This window comes from Pan paniscus, chromosome 4, assembly GCF_029289425.2.
Source record: "Pan paniscus chromosome 4, NHGRI_mPanPan1-v2.0_pri, whole genome shotgun sequence".
NCBI classification, from domain to species: domain Eukaryota; kingdom Metazoa; phylum Chordata; class Mammalia; order Primates; family Hominidae; genus Pan; species Pan paniscus.
The window spans coordinates 21,391,669-21,408,119 of record NC_073253.2 but is presented as its reverse complement, the minus strand read 5'-3'; the positions used below and the strand labels follow the sequence as shown (position 1 = coordinate 21,408,119).

Sequence of the window (16,451 nt, the reverse complement as noted above, 5' to 3'; positions counted from 1 at the left end):
TTGTAAAATTCACAATTTAAAAATGAAAACAATATAACATGATATACATTGAGAAGTCTCACTTCCTTCATCCCTGTCCTCCTCCATTGTATTCACCCTCATTCTATCCCCTATAGGAAATCTTAATATTCGTTTCTTATACATCCTTTTAATGTTTCTCTGAGCCAATACAGTCATATAAAATTTTTATTTTCTCTTCTTTCTTAAAAAAGGACAGTACACTAAACACTCTGTGTTGCACAGTGTAGTCTTATTATCCCCTCTTTCTTATAGCAGACTAAATGTGCTGTGTTACTTTATCACCTAAAAATTTACCCTGGTGAACTCCCCTGTCAGTAATAGAGATTGTCTTCATTCTTTTTTACTAGTCATAGCAACATTCCATTGTGTGGATCTATCATGGTTTAATCAATCAATTTTTAAGTTACTTAATGCTTCTCAAAAATATTCACTAAGAAAAACATGCCCTCTCCCTCTCCCTCTCCCTCTTTCCACGGTCTCCCCCTCTCCCTCTTCTCCATCTCCCGCTTTCCACAGTCTCCCTCTGTTGCCGAGGCTGGACTGTATTGCCGCGATCTCCACTCACTGCAACCTCCCTGCCTGATTCTCCTGCCTCAGCCTGCCGAGTGCCTGGGATTGCAGGCGCGCGCCGCCACGCCTGACTGGATTTTGTATTTTTTGGTGGAGACGGGGTTTCGCCCTGTTGGCCGGGCTGGTCTCCTGCTCCTGACCTCTGGTGATCTGCCCGCCTCGGCCTCCCGAGGTGCCGGGATTGCAGATGGAGTCTCGCTCACTCAGTGCTCAATGTTGCCCAGGCTGGAGTGCAGTGCCGTGATCTCGGCTGGCTACAACCTCCACCTCCCAGCTGCCTGCCTTGGCCTCCCAAAGTGCTGAGATTGCAGCCTCTGCCCCGCCGCCACCCCGTCTGGGAAGTGAGGAGCGTCTCTGCCTGGCCGCCCATCATCTGGGATATGAAGAGCCCCTCTGCCCGGCCACCCAGTCTGGGAAGTGAGGAGCGCCTCTTCCCAGCCGTCATCCCGTCCAGGAAATGAGGAGCGTCTCTGCCTGGCCGCCTATCATCTGGGATGTGGGGAGCGCCTCTGCCCGGCCGCCCATCTGGGATGTGAGGAGCGCCTCTGCCCGGCCGCCCCGTCTGGGAGGTGAGGAGCACCTCTGCCCGGCCGCCACCCAGTCTGGGAAGTGAGGAGCGCCTCTGCCTGGCCGCGACCCCGTCTGGGAACTGAGGAGCCCCTCTGCCCGGCTGCCCGGTCTGAGAAGTGAGGAGGCCCTCCGCCCAGCAGCCGCCCCATCTGGGAGGTGGGGGGCGCCCCCGCCCAGCAGCCGCCCCATCTGGGAGGTGGGGGGCGCCCCCGCCCAGCAGCCGCCCCATCTGGGATGTGGGGGGCACCTCCGCCCACAGCCGCCCCGTCTGGGAGGTGGGGGGCGCCCCCGCCCGGCAGCCACCCTGTCTGGTAGGTGGGGGGGCACCCCCGCCCGGCAGCTGCCCCCTCTGGGAGGTGGGGGGCGCCTCTGCCCGGCCACCCCATCTGGGGGGTGGGGGGTCCCCTCTGCCCGGCCGCCACGTCTGGGAAGTGAGGAGCCCCTCTGCCCGGCTGCCACCCCGTTTGGGAGGTGTACCCAACAGCTCATTGAGAACGGGCCATGATGACGATGGCGGTTCTGTCTAATGGAAAAGGCGGAAGTGTGGGGAGAGGAAAGAGAGATCAGAGTGTTACTGTGTCTATGTAGAAAGAAGTAGACATAGGAGACTCCATTTTGTTCTGTACTAAGAAAAACTCTTCTGCCTTGGGATGCTGTTAATCTATAACCTTACCCCCAGTCCGGTGCTCTCAGAAACATGTGCTGTCTCAACTCAGGGTTAAATGGATTAAGGGCGGTGCAAGATGTGCTTTGTTAAACAGATGCTTGAAGGCAGCATGCTAGTTAAGAGTCATCACCACTCCCTAATCTCAAGTACCCAGGGACACAAACACTGCGGAAGTCCGCAGGGTCCTCTGCCTAGGAAAACCAGAGACTTTTGTTCACATGTTTATCTGCTGACCTTCTCTCCACTATTGTCCTATGACCCTGCCAAATCCCCCTCTCCGAGAAACACCCAAGAATGATCAATAAATACTAAAAAAATTTTAAAAAAAGAAAAACTTAACATTAAGTATTGTTTATTGAATCCTATTAAAATTAAATGTACACAAAATTATCATCTTGGGACTTAGAATCATTTAAAATAAAGATCGACCCTGTAAGTTAACCTAACTTCTTAGAAAAGGACATCTTTCCCTCTTAATGTCCTATTCATCCAAACTCTACTTCCATCCTAGCCGCCTCCTAGAAGGAGTAGGGTGGGAGAGGGGGAAGGAATAATAAAAGAAGGAAGAGTCAGAGGAAAGAAGAAAGAAAGAAACATAAAAGTTCTTAATAATTAAAGTTTAATATTATTCAATAATATCAGTTTGGCTAAACCTAAAAGGGCTACTCCAACATCTTTACATTAAAGAGACTATGATATGAATGAATGGCAATGAGTGGTCTAATTAGAACCAAAGGACATTTACCCTGGATTCATATCCTCTTAAGTCAGAACTACATCTTAAATTTCACTAAAATTATCTCCATCTCAACTCCATTTTTCCCCTTTAAACCCCTTATACTTCATTCTTGTGGGGTACATTCTAAAAGGTTTTTAAAAATCTTTTGAAGTGACTACTTGCTCGGCATATCTTTGAGAAAATATTCATTCTTCCAACTTTCCATTAGCATCCCCTAAGGTGTTACTCTATATCCCCAGCTGTCCTCCATTTAGAGCTGCTTCAGATCAGTTGTTCTCATATTTTCCTTTTATCTGCTCTAAAGAAGAGTCCTTATTGTATCCCACCCTTTCTTCCCAATAACCAGATTCTTAAATAACTCACTAGAGAATCAGACTTGTATGTATTCAACTAACTATTGGTATCTCCTCCTAGTGATTTTTCAGGCACCTTAAATATTCAAACATTTATTGAAGAGCCTCAGTATGTTCAAACTAAATCCATCTGTATATGTTCTAAGCTGTTCCTCCTCCATTCTGTTAATCAACTCCACAAATGGCACTACCAGCCATCTAACTGCTCAGTCTATAAGCCTAAGTGTTTAACACCTCCTCCTTCATCCTCCCCTTACATTCATTCATCAAATCCCTCAAGCTCATATTGGAAATATCTCCATATCTCCTCATCTCTACTATCGCCATTCTAGTCATATCAACAGGTCATTATCTCTTCCTTGCTTCTGTAATCTCCTAACAAATCTTACTGTATCTAACACAGTGTCCTTCAGATCCAATCTCCTCTTAGCAGATGTATTACTCCTTTTAAAAATGCAAATGTAGTAGCTTCCCAGTGCCCCTAGAATAATGATCCAAATCCTTAAATCCTACAAGTCCCTCATCTGGTCCCTATCTATTTCTCATATTTAATCCTATACCATTCTCATTCTCGTTCTGTAGCCACACTGGCTTTCTTTTATATTCTCAGAAGTGGCAGGATCTTTTCACCCAGAACCTTGGCAAATGATGTTGCTTTGCTTTGAATGCTCCTCCCATTCTTTGCTTACGTTAACATCTCCCTTGCCTGGCCCCCAATCTATCCTCAAGACATAGCTAAGAAACTTGCACTTCCTTCCTAACACTTAAATAATTAATAATGCCTTTTCCAAGCTCTGTTTTTGACACCAGACTTTAAATTTTCAAAGAGTAGCAACTATATACTTGTCTTGGGCTGAATGTCTAAAGCCAATTCATGTAATGGCAATAAAATATTTTCTGAGTAAATAGCAATAATAGTAGCAAACATTTGCAAAGCAGTCATACTGACATAAGGTCCTTTAATAACTCTCCATTCACAACAAATCTTCACAACAACCCCATAAAGTAAAGGTCCTTCCAAGAACCCTTGGCAGTCAAAGGGTTATATAACCCACCCATGGTCACACATCTAAATAAGTCATGAAGTCTGGATTCAAACCTAGGCAATCTACCTGCCCTGGAGTCTAGAGTCTATTTTCTAAACGTGTATATTACTTTTCCTATGTTACAAAGTCTTTCAATAAATAAAGATGCTGAGGGAGAGGGAGAGTGAGATGCAAAACTGGAAATTAAAGGGCTATTAGTAACATATACTAGCAGACAAACTAACTACAAAAGATGGTAGAAGTATAAGACAAGAAATTTTAACCAGACACTCTTAATTTGTGTGGCATAATCCTCTTGGCTGACTGATGAAGTCGATGGACTCTTCTCAGAATAATGTTTTTAAAACAAAAATAAGATATAAGACTATGAAATAAACCACTTATATTGGAATAAAGTTGTGCAAAATACTTTAAATACCAAATTTATGATATAATGTACATTCTTCCATATTAATTCATTTTAAATATAACTATAACTACTATATATGAGAACATATGTGATTTCTATCTGTGACAAAGTCACAAGGCTGTTAATATTACTATTTTTATGCCTCCATTTATAATTAAAAGAAATTTAGGTTAGAGGTTAGTAAAATCAAAGATGTGATTTCTATTCCACGGAAGCCATCTAGATTAACAGACCCCAACCTTTAAATCCTATCATCCCAATCCCCTGTTTAAGAGCCCCTGGCCTAAACAGCACCACTTATATACTACGGATCCTTTCCACAATATTCTTTGCCCTGTGGACCAAAAGGAAAAAACGGTCTGATCCACATCGTCTCTGTGATGCACACTATTAAGAGCACTGCTCTAGATTCATTTCCTGACTACATAAATGTATATGATTTTAACTTTAATAGTGGGTATATTCAGATGATTTGATGTAAAACAACAGAGCCCATTTTTTTCTGTTTCTGTTAATAATACCAACATCCATGTTTCAAAACCAAGAAAAATGAAGAGTCCATGGTTCCTGAACTCAGGCACTCAGTATAACATCATCATTATGTTAGGCCTCTGGGTAAGGAATTCCACTAGCTTTTATCTTTTCTTGTTTCCTTCTCACTCTGTTAAAGCAAACATTTATAACAAACAATCTCAAAGGCAAATAGTCATGTTTGAATGACTTTGTGCTGATTTTTATTAGAATAATCAAGGAAACACATTAAAGTTCACACATCTAAGGTAGACCAATAGATGAAAACAAAAAGGTTAGTAATACATATCAGTAACCCAGAAAAAAAAAGCAAGTTATAAATCAGACATTGTACATGTAAACAATAAATTTCCTATAAATTATTTATCTTACCTTAAAAAAAGTACTCATTAAAAATAGGGATTGGGGAAAAAATCAGGTAGACTGAGAAAATTTTATCATGTCTCAGAGTAGCCTTTGCTATGCCATCTGAAAGCTTAAAGTAATTTGTGAGAGAGATAATATCAGCAACTACATTATAGATTAACACTATGCCTCTTTATATTTTTTCAGAAGAAGATAATTATTCTCTACAATGATAGCAGAAGTAAAATGATACTATTTTCACCACTTTCCTTTTACCTTTACACATGGAGAGTTTTAACAATTTAACAAGAAAAGTCTTTGTTGAGCTAGAAAGAGACAATTCTATTGAACATAATGATGTAGGTTCTACTGGGAACTACTATTGTAAGAAAGATAGGCTATCTTAAGTAAAAAGATACTCTTTCACAACCACTGCCATTGAAGGAGGAGAGGTTGGGAACAGTTTTCTCCAATCTTCCTGTTTCTACCATGAGTAAAAAAAAAAAAAAAAAAAAAAAAAAAAATTGCACAATAAATTCGGTTAGATTTCAACTCAGAGTCATAATAGAGGTACTAGTATTTGGACATCTGGACATGCCTTCTCATTATAAACAACTAGACAACTGTATAAAATGTATTAAACTGTTTCAGATAGGGGAAAACAAGCAGTATAGATCTATGATCCTTGAGAGAAGGAAAACAAAGGAGATAAGCCCCATAAACATGCTGGCTTTCTGCCTGAAGGCAGTATCTGGGCTGTGACACAAGGAAGAGGAGCTCAAAGAGAATACTGTGACCTTGCTACATTGAGAAGAGTCAGAGTTCAGGGAAACTGTATGGCACGATTCGATTGAAAAGGGATTTATGCAGAAAAATAACTCTAGAAAGTCTCCCTAAGAGTTCCTTTAAGTCTTTGGCTGAATACTAAGCTGTATATGCATAAGGTGAAAATGCAGGAGACTAGACAAAGAGAACTACTGGAGAAAACTTACTGGAAAGCTCAAAGCTTAACAATTCCCAGAGCTCATATAGGGAATAGGAGTCAGTTGAGTTGCAACTACCCAGTCTGCAAAGGCCTCATGGAATACTCATATTCAGTAGTGACCTGAAAAAGGTCACAACTCATAAGAGAGCTAAACTATCCCTAGAATGATCAGGCTGCTTATAAGAAACTTACCTGCTGCCAAAATAAAGTTCAACATTTGTTAAAAGGGAGACAACAATATCCAGACACTCATCAACATAATATTTACAATGACCACCATCCAATACAAATTACTAGAGAAATTCACAGAAACAGGAAAACGTGATTCATAACCAGGAAAAATATCAGTCAATAAAAACAAACCAGAAGTGATAGAGATTATGAAATTAGGAGACAAGAATATTAAGCCACCTATTACAAAAGTGTTCAATCACATAGAGGAAAATAAAAGCATAATGAGAAAAGAAATAGATTTAAAAAAATAAAAAATGGAACTGCCAAGAACTGAAAAAAAATACATTTGAGATAAGCAATATAATGGATAGATTTAACTGCAGATTACATGCTACAGAAGAATAGATAAGCAAATGTGAAAATATAGCAATAAAGCTCCCTCAAATAAAAGATTGGCAAGACTGAAAAAATGAACACTGCTTCAGTAACCAGTGGGACAATGACAATAAGTTTAACACAAATGTAATTAGAATATAGGAATTGTGGATGGGAGAAAAGATAAAATATTTGAAGATATAAGGGTAGATCATTTTCCAGATTTGATAAAAACTGTAAGGCCACAGATCCAAGAAGCTCAACAAGCAGAATAACCAGGAAGAAAATAACTCTAAGGCACATTCATAATCAAATTACTGAAAACCAGTGATAAAGAAAAAAAATCTTAAAAGCTGCCAGAGAAAAACAACACATTACATAGAGGGTAACAAAGATAAGACATACAACTCCTCAACAGAAATAATACAAGCCAGAAGAAAATGGACCAACACTTTAAAAGTAATCCAAGAAAAAATAATAATCCCATCACCTGGAACTCTACATACATTCAAATTATCCTTCAAAAATGAAGCAAGATAAAGACCATTCCAGATAAACAAAGGCCAAGAAAATTAATTGCCAGCAGACTGGTATGACAAATATTACAGTAAGTTCTTTAAGCTAAAGAAAATGATTCCAGATGGAAACCCAGATATAGAGAGAAGTAGAAATACAATGTTATACGGCTCTCACATTATATGTGAAGTGGCATCATTTTCTATGAAGATAAACTGTGGTAAGTTAAGGATACATATTGTAAGCCCCCTAGCAACCATCAGTAAAATAAAACAAAGAAGTATAGCTCATAAGCCAAAACAGGATGTTAAGTGGATTACAACCAAATATACTATATATTCAATTAGATTTATCACTTTTAGCTAAAATCTTTCTTATGAGTAACATGATGAACTTCTACAGAAGGATGTAATATACACCAGCCCTTTGCCTATTTCTTTTCACTCAAACATTAATTATACAGTTTTGCCATGTACAAAAACTAAAGCACCTCAGAATACTGACATTCCAAAAATTCAATAATTACCATTCTGCCAAAAAAAGCAATAGATTCTTACTTAGATAAAATATAAAATTTTTGACAAATCTAAATGATAGTTTTCAGCAGTCAGATTGGACTATATCAAAAGAATGGTAATTCTAAAATTTAAATTAAGATTAAGAGGTATAAATCTTTTCTCAAAGTGTGAGTTAAAAACAAAACATAAACTATTAATTACTAATACAATTCAAGACATTTCAAAAATAGATTTTGTTCCAGAAAAGACCTAACAGGAAAAAAATGGTCTTTATCTGCACACGATTTTAGAAAGTAAACTCCGAAGGCTTATGAATTAATGAACACATGCGAAGGAGATTACTTGTCAATAAAATAAAAGACTTCTTAAACTGAATAAAATGTACCTGCCATTTTATATCATAGTATTTTGGCTCAATGAAGGCAAACAAACAAAAAATTTACCTTAAATATATAATATGTAACTTCAGTGATCTCTGAAAGCTATTTTATTATATAAAATATTTTGCTTTGGAGAGCTTCACCAGCTGGTACCATTTGCCCAGAGAGACAGCTGTTTTTTTAGTTTCCCTATCTCAGCATGTTTCCAACTGTCAGTTCTAACTATATGCAATCCCATAGTGACAGAAGACTTTAAGAGAAATGGCTCATTAACTTGAATCTACGAAGTCCACTCTCTTCAGTGAATTCAAATTAAACCCACAGACAGGCTAGCTCATAACAGAATTCCCCACACATTTTTGTTGTTATTCTTTTGCACTGTAGACTCAAAGTAAAATATTCACGTCATCCACTATAAAATCTTTTGCTCAACCCTATAAATGCACTGACATAAAAGATGGTGGGAGAGGTGTATCTCCAAAGATTATGAATTATAGAGCTATTTTTATAAAAAAAGAACTTCCAAAAAAGTAATTTCCTTTGCAATGTAAATAAATGGCTTACAACTTTACAGAAATTAGATAATAAAGCTCAAATTTAAAATGTACAATGGGCTGTTAGAAAATTTCCAGTAAGAACTCTAAGAAGAGACTGACCATGCAGACCTGTAATAATCACGAGACAATATATATTAAATATTATATATATTTATATTTATGTTTAAATAAATATTATTTAAAAGATTCAAAAATAGAAAATCAGTTTTTAAGTGTAAGGTATTTTTTCTTGTAAATAAATCATCTTTTAAAATTATTTGGAAAGAATTATAACAAAATAAGCATGGGCCACCTGAGGCAGGCACATATTGCATATCTCTATATCAAGGGCATATCACTGAATGATAACCACAGTGATTTGATCAACAAGAACTGTTGTATACTGTTGATGGGAATGAAAAATTGGTGTGGCCAATATGAAAAACAGTAAAGAGGTTCCTCAAAAAAATTAAAAACAGAATTACTAAGTGATCCAGCAATCCCTTTTCTGGGTATATATCCAAAAGAACTGAAACCAGAATCTCAAAGAGACATCTGCACTCCCATGCTCATTCCAGCATTATGCACAATAGCCAAGATATGTAAATAACCTAAATGTCCATCGATGGCTGAATAAAGAAAGAAAATATGGTTCACACACACAATGAAATAGTTTTCAACCTTAAAAAGAAGGAAATCCTGCCATATTTGAAGACATATATGAACCTGGAGGATATTATGCTAAGTGTAACAGGCCAGTCACAGAATGACAAATACTGTATGATTTCACTTACATGAGGCATCTAAAATAGTCAAACTCACAGAAACAGAGTAGAATGGTGGCTGCCAGGAGCTGTGGGAAAGAAGAAATGGAAAGCTGGTGTTCAACGGGTACATATAGTTGACCCTTGAACAACACAATTTTAAACTGTATAGGTTCACTTATACACAGATTTTTTTCAATAAATACACTGGTAAATATTTGGAGACATGACAATTTGAAAAAACTTACAGACAAACCACATAGCCTAAGACATATAAAAAAAATTAAGAAGCCTGGCCAACATGGCAAAACCCCTGCCTCTACAAAAAAATAGAAAAAAATTAGCCAGGTGTGGTGGCCCATGCCTGTAGTCCCAGCTACTCAGGAGGCTGAGGCAGGAGAACTGCTTGAACCTGAGAGGCAGAGGTTGCAGTGAGCCGAGATTGCACCATGGCACTCCAGCCTGGGCGAAAGAGCAAGACCCTGTCTCTAAATAAATAAATAAATAAATAAGAAAAAGGTATATATAAATGTATAAAATATATGTAGATACTAGTCTATTTTTATCATTTACTACCATAAAATATACAAAGAAAATCTATTATAGAAAGTTAAAATTATCAAAACTTACCACACAAATACAGAATGTACATGGCACCATTCAAAGTTGAGAGAAATGTAAACAAATGTAAAAGTACAGTATTAAATCATAACTGCATAAAACTCACTGTAGTACATACTGCAGTACTGTAATAAATTTGTAGCCACTTCCTGTTGGTATTGCAGTAAGCTCAGGTGTTGTGAGTACCCACTTAAAATGTCATACGATGCTAACCATCTCCATGTGTGAGCAGATCATCTCTACAGTAAACTTCGTATCACAGTAAACAGTGATCTCTCAAGGTTCTTGCATATTTTTCATCATGTTCAGTGCAATACTGTAAACCTTGAATAATACCATGGGACCCATACAAAGTGCAATTAGTGATGCTGAAAGTGTTCCCAAGAAGCAGAGAAGTCATAACATTACAAGAAAAAGTTTAATTGCTAAATATGTTACTATAGTTTCATGTCTGCAGCTGTGGTTGACTGCCATCTGAGAAAGGTGATTCATCTTGTAAAGAAATAATAAATGACTGTTTATTTTATTGGTAAGGCTCCCAATCAAGAGAAGGCTAATAGCTAAGTTTTAGGGGCATCAAGTTATAGGCAGATTTTCAACTATGTGAGGAGTCAGCACCCTAACTCCTGTGTTGTTCAAGGGTCAACTGCAGTTTGTTATACAAGATGAGCAAGTTCTACACAACTGCCATACAACATTGTGCCTATCGTTAACAATACTGTATTGTGCACTTAAAAGTTTGACAAGAGGGTAAATCTCACGTTACGTGTTCTTACCACAATAATATACATACATACATGAAATTTCATAGCCCTGTCCCAAATCATCACAAACAAAACAAAACTTGCGGAAACTAAAAGAAACTTCTGGAGAAATACAGTATTGGGTATGTAGTTATTTGGAGAGGAAGTCACAAAATATGGCCCTTCTTCATTTTCTTCCAAATACTTTCCCCTAAATATTATAGAAGCATAGAACTTGAAGGTGATCAAATGTATGGAGACTAAGTCTCTTCTCTGTTGACTATAGGAACATTTTTTTTTTGCCAAAATTGCCAACCACATCACTTCTGAAATTATTCAGAAACTATCACTAATTAGGAAAGATGTGAAAGTTTTGGTATAATATATATTATCTATATGCCCATATCTATATATGTCTACCTACATATATACATACACACATACATACACATGCACAAGTATACATCCATATATACACTAAGGCATTAAACAGGTTTCTGTCCTTACAAAAAATAAGTAACTGTTTCTCCATAGATAATTAGGTTTTGAAAATCATATAAATATGGACAAATAGTTTTGTAAAATTATTAGAAAAATGAACAGGGGGCTTTTTGAACTTATGGGCAGTGCATTGTTTACTGACCTCAGGGTTGTGTGAGAATGCAGACAACCAGAGTGTTAAACTGATTTGTGAGATTATTCAGTGCACTGAGCATCCCAAATAAACTATTATTGGTTCACAAATCCAAGTCAGATTTCTTGCATTGGTCCCTATAATATGTCAAACAAAGATCATCCTGCATTCAGGGCAACTACTTAAATTCTTCTATAATCATTATCTCCAATGTTACATACTATCTTAAGTCTCCAAAAATAAACTGCTTCCCTAAAATTAGATGTTCTCATTTCAATAATATCTTTATTCAAACAACTGGTGCCTTGAAAATGTTCCTCATTTACCAAAACATAAATTTGTTGTTATATTCTAGGAAATAATTATGACCTCTGAGATAATAATGTCTTGTTTAAAAGCAAGACAATTACAATTCTTAATCTTCTACTGTAAGGCTTCTACTCTGATTACAGCAATGAATATGCCATTGCTTAATGTGAAGTGTAATTCTTGTTCTCTGCCAGGTAGTTGGCTCAATCAACAAATATTTATTGAGAAGTACGTATGTGCTAGCCATTGATCGAGGAATTAGGAATATAGAATAGAAAAGACAGGTGTCTGCTCTCAGGAGACAGGTAATTAAAAGTAAACAAATAAATTTAATAGTTGTTTACCTCAGAGACTACATTAATTCCTGACTAAAACTTTCACCTCTAGTTTCTGTATGCCAAGTGAATTTGCCAGCTGCTTTTATTTCCAGTTATCAATATGCTATGATTTTCATTAATATTTCCATCAAATCACCATCACTAAACATAAGTTGTTTGAGCACCTTGTCAGCCTCCAAAGAATATCTAGCTAAGCTAAACCAGGTTTTAGTAAACAAATATTTTATCTGTACACTGGCTATGTCCAGTCTATGTCAGTAGATTATAACGTTAGCATAGCACTAAGACAATTGTTCTAAGAACTGGATGAAAAGCGTTCAGATGAATATTGAATACTTCTTCCAAGAACCTCAGTATACCCTCAACTAGTTATTCTGTACTCAATAAGATATTTCAGGATCCTAAGCAAAGCTAGAAGGTATACACGATCTTTGCGAATAATCTAGTCTACATACTTCTTAGCAATCGAAACCCACACTTAATGTTAGATTTCAAAAACCTAGTGCCTATAAACATTTTCACAAACTGGTCTTCCCTCTTTGAAATGCATCAATTGTAACTCCTGGAAAAAGTTATGGCTGTGTAAGGAGTTCAAATACCTCTGCAATGTATGACTTAATAACTCAAGATTTGATAACCTCATGTATCCTCTGCTTCAGATTACTTCCTCTGTAGAAATAAGCCAAACACAACTTTCTGCACTGTAAACATCTTAAAATCAACTGACAGTCCATGACTTATACTAGTGTTTGTTAAGGCATTCCATTCAACTTTGAATACTGCTATATTGACCCTCACATACTCATTTTGAATAAATTAACTTCCAGAATTCTGTCTAAATTCCTTACCACAAAACAAAGTAATCAGAATCCCACTGTCCTGATCAAACGGTTCACAAGTGCACCCAACAAGATTCCCATAGCATATGTGTGTCTATACACACACACACACACACACACACACACACACAGAGAGAGAGAGAGAGAGAGAAATATGTGGATGCATGAGTGTATCCACAAAGGAAAAAAAGGTTCAAGGAACAACTTGTGCACTCTCTCCTGTAAAAATCAGAAAGGAACTGACAAATTCATGAAGAGGAATAAAATAAAGAGCGTAATGAGAAGGCCCATCTGCACATGACATAATAGCCAAACATGATTTTTTAAAATCTTTTCCCTTTAATTTAACAAAATGTTCTTAAAACCTAGAGAGTATTGAGATGGGGATGTGGGGTAGAAGGAGTATCAATTAGCACATACTGTGGAAGTCAAATAGAGTTTATCTCTATTCGTAATAGAATTTATCCTAATTTTCACCTCTATTATTTCCAAAATCCTAATCAATTTTGATAAATGAAGAAGGAAATAAAAAGATGTACAAATTTAGAATATATCCTTCCTTCTTCTGGCTCATGTCAGATATATTTGTAAAATATTTGTATGTAAAAACAAACTACATTTCATGCAAATTATACTTTGCATTAAATATTTACCTGAATAAAGATTATTTTTCCTGGAGCATAGAGAGATGGTAAAGGTTTAGTATAAAAGGACATTGGCTCAGAGCAACATACCAGATGAACATAAAAGGTTAATTTTAATAATCAAATTCATAATTCATCTAATCTAGGAAATGCCAAGAATAGTTTAAAGAGATATTCCATTTAACATGAACTAATGCACCAACTGTCAGTAACAGTGAGGATGACTAAATGATTCTGAAATACAATATGCTTGTGTTTAATGACATCAATAGACTTGTAGGAAATTCACAATAGATTATTTGCCCAGTTACTGTAATGCTTATAAAACCATTACTAGGCTACAAATCTCATTCTACTTTTAGAACTGACCATGATCCAAGAAAAGAAAAAGAAATAGCATAAAACATATTATTCTTTTCTTAGACAGGTACATTTCAGTGCAAATACAATTTTAAGAATGTTATGCTTTGTTTCTGGCACAGAAAAACATCTCTAAGCATTATTCATATTATTTCTCTCCCCTAAAGTTAACATACTTTAATGCCATATGGGCACAAATTTACTTCTGTTCATTTAAACTTGTAATTAAACTTTATAACATAGAAAACCGCTAAAGTAAAATAATCTCTTTCCACTGAAAGGCATTTTTTTTTTTTTTTCTAAAATAACATGGGTGATGTGCCAAATGGCTGGGGTGGTAGCTCATTATACCTTCAGAGAGAATCCAAGTTTGAGGCTTATCTTGGGTTCTCACACGTAGCAGCAAAACCTTGGAGTATTATCAAGGGTTACAAAGGGCAGATCAAATAAATGTCTGTATTCAGTGAATCCATTCAGAGAAGCACTAGTTGTTCAGTAATCTAATAAGCAATGCACTAGTAATCTATTGATGAATGCATCTTATTGTAATTTTATTAAATAACAGAGCCCACATATCTAAAATATTCAAACCATTTCACAAGAAGCCCTTGTGCTGCCCAGAAAATGTTTCTTTTTTTAAGTTTTTTTAGAGCAGTTTTAGGTTCACAGCAAAATCAAGAGGAAAGTACAGAGATTTCCCATGTACACCCTGACCCCACACATGAACAGCCTCCCTCATTATCAACAGCCTCCTCCAGAGTGATACATTGATTGCAATTGATGATAAGCCTACATTGAGACATCATAATCACCCAAAGCCCATAGTTACCTTAGGGTTCAATCTTGGTGCTGTACTTTCTATGAGTTTGGACAAATATATAATGACATGTATCCATGATTACAGTACCATACATAGTATTTTTACTCCTTAAAAATCCTCTGTGTTCTGCCTATTCATCCCTCTTTGCCTCCAACCCCTGATTTTACTCTCACTATAGCTTTGCCGTTTCCAAAATACCATATATTTGGAACCATACAGTAGGTAGCCTATTCAATTTGGCTTTTTCCACTTAGAAATATATGGTTAAGATTCCTCCATGTCTTTTCATGGCTTAGCTTGACAGCTCATTTCTTTTTAGCACTGAATAATATTCCATTGTCTGGATGGACTACAATTTATTTATCCATTCGCCTATTGAAGACCATCTTGGATGCTTCCAAGTTTTGGCAATTATGAATAAATCTACTATAAACATCCATGTGCAGGTTTTCATGTGGACGTAAGTTTCAACTCCTTTGGTTAAATACCAAAAAGTGCGATTGCTAGATTGTATGGTGAGAGTATGTTTACTTTTGTAAGAGCCAAACTATCTTCCAATGTGGCTGAAACATTTTGCATTCTTACCAGCAATAAATGAGAGTTCCTATTGCTCCACATCCTGGCCAGCATTTGGTGTTGTCAGTGTTTTGGATTTTGGCCATTCTAATAGATATGTAGTGGTATCTCATTGTTGTTTTAATTTGCATTTCCCTGATGACATATGATATGGAACATCTTTTCATATGTTTATTTTCCATCTGCATAGCTTCTTTAGTGAGGTGTCTGTTGACATCTTTGGCTCATTTATAAAATGGATTGTTATTGTTGAGTAGTGTTAAGAGATCTTTGTTATTTTCAATAACAGTTCTTTATCAGATGTATCTATTGCAATTTTTTTCTCTCAGTTTGTGACTTGTATTCTCATTCTCTTAACATTGTTTTTTGTAAAAGTTTCAAATTTTAATAAGGTCCAGCTTGTTTATTCTTTCTTTCATGGACTATACCTTTGGTGTTGCATCTAAAAAGTCATCAACATACCCAAGGTAGTAGAGTTTTCTCCTCTTTATCTTCTAGAAGTTTTATAGTTTTGCATTTTGCACTTAGGTCTATGATCCATCTTGAGTTAATTTCTGCAAAAGGCATAAGGTCTGTGACTAAATTCGTTTTTTTGCATGTGAACATCCATTTGTTCCAGCAAATTGATTTAAAAGAGTATCCCTGCTCCACTGTATTGCCATTGATCCTCTATCAAAAGTCAGTTGACCATTTTTATGTGGGTCTATCTCTGGGCTTTCTATTCTATCCCATTGTTCTATCTGTCTATTACTTAGCCAATACCACATCATCTTCATTACTGTAGATTTATAGTAAGTCTTTAAGTTGAGTATTATCAGTCCTCCAACTTGGTTTTTCTTCAATATTGTGTTGGCTATTCTGGGTCTTTTGCCTCCTCATATACACTTTAGAATCAGTTTATTAATATCCACAAAATAACTTGCTGGGATTTTTATTGGAATTGCAATGAACCTATAGATTAAGTTGGGAAGAACTGACATCATGACAATATTTAAGCTTCCTATCCATGAACATGGTATATCTATTTATTTAGTTCTTTAGTTTCTTTCAGGAGAGTTTTGTAGTTTT

General features: G+C 36.5%; 1 protein-coding gene across 15 annotated transcripts in view; it reads right to left on the bottom strand.

The window, feature by feature from the left end:
• Positions 1-16,451, bottom strand: part of ARB2A (ARB2 cotranscriptional regulator A) — a 493,453-nt gene that overhangs the window by 366,686 nt on the left and 110,316 nt on the right. The window contains exon 3 of one of the 15 annotated variants that reach the window (XM_055112198.2): positions 9,530-9,588. The exons of the other annotated variants lie outside the window; for them this stretch is intronic. Coding sequence (XP_054968173.1) covers positions 9,530-9,538 — 9 coding nt within the window. The 5' untranslated portion in view covers positions 9,539-9,588. The remainder of the gene's footprint in view (positions 1-9,529; positions 9,589-16,451) is intronic. 15 annotated transcript variants of the gene reach the window in all.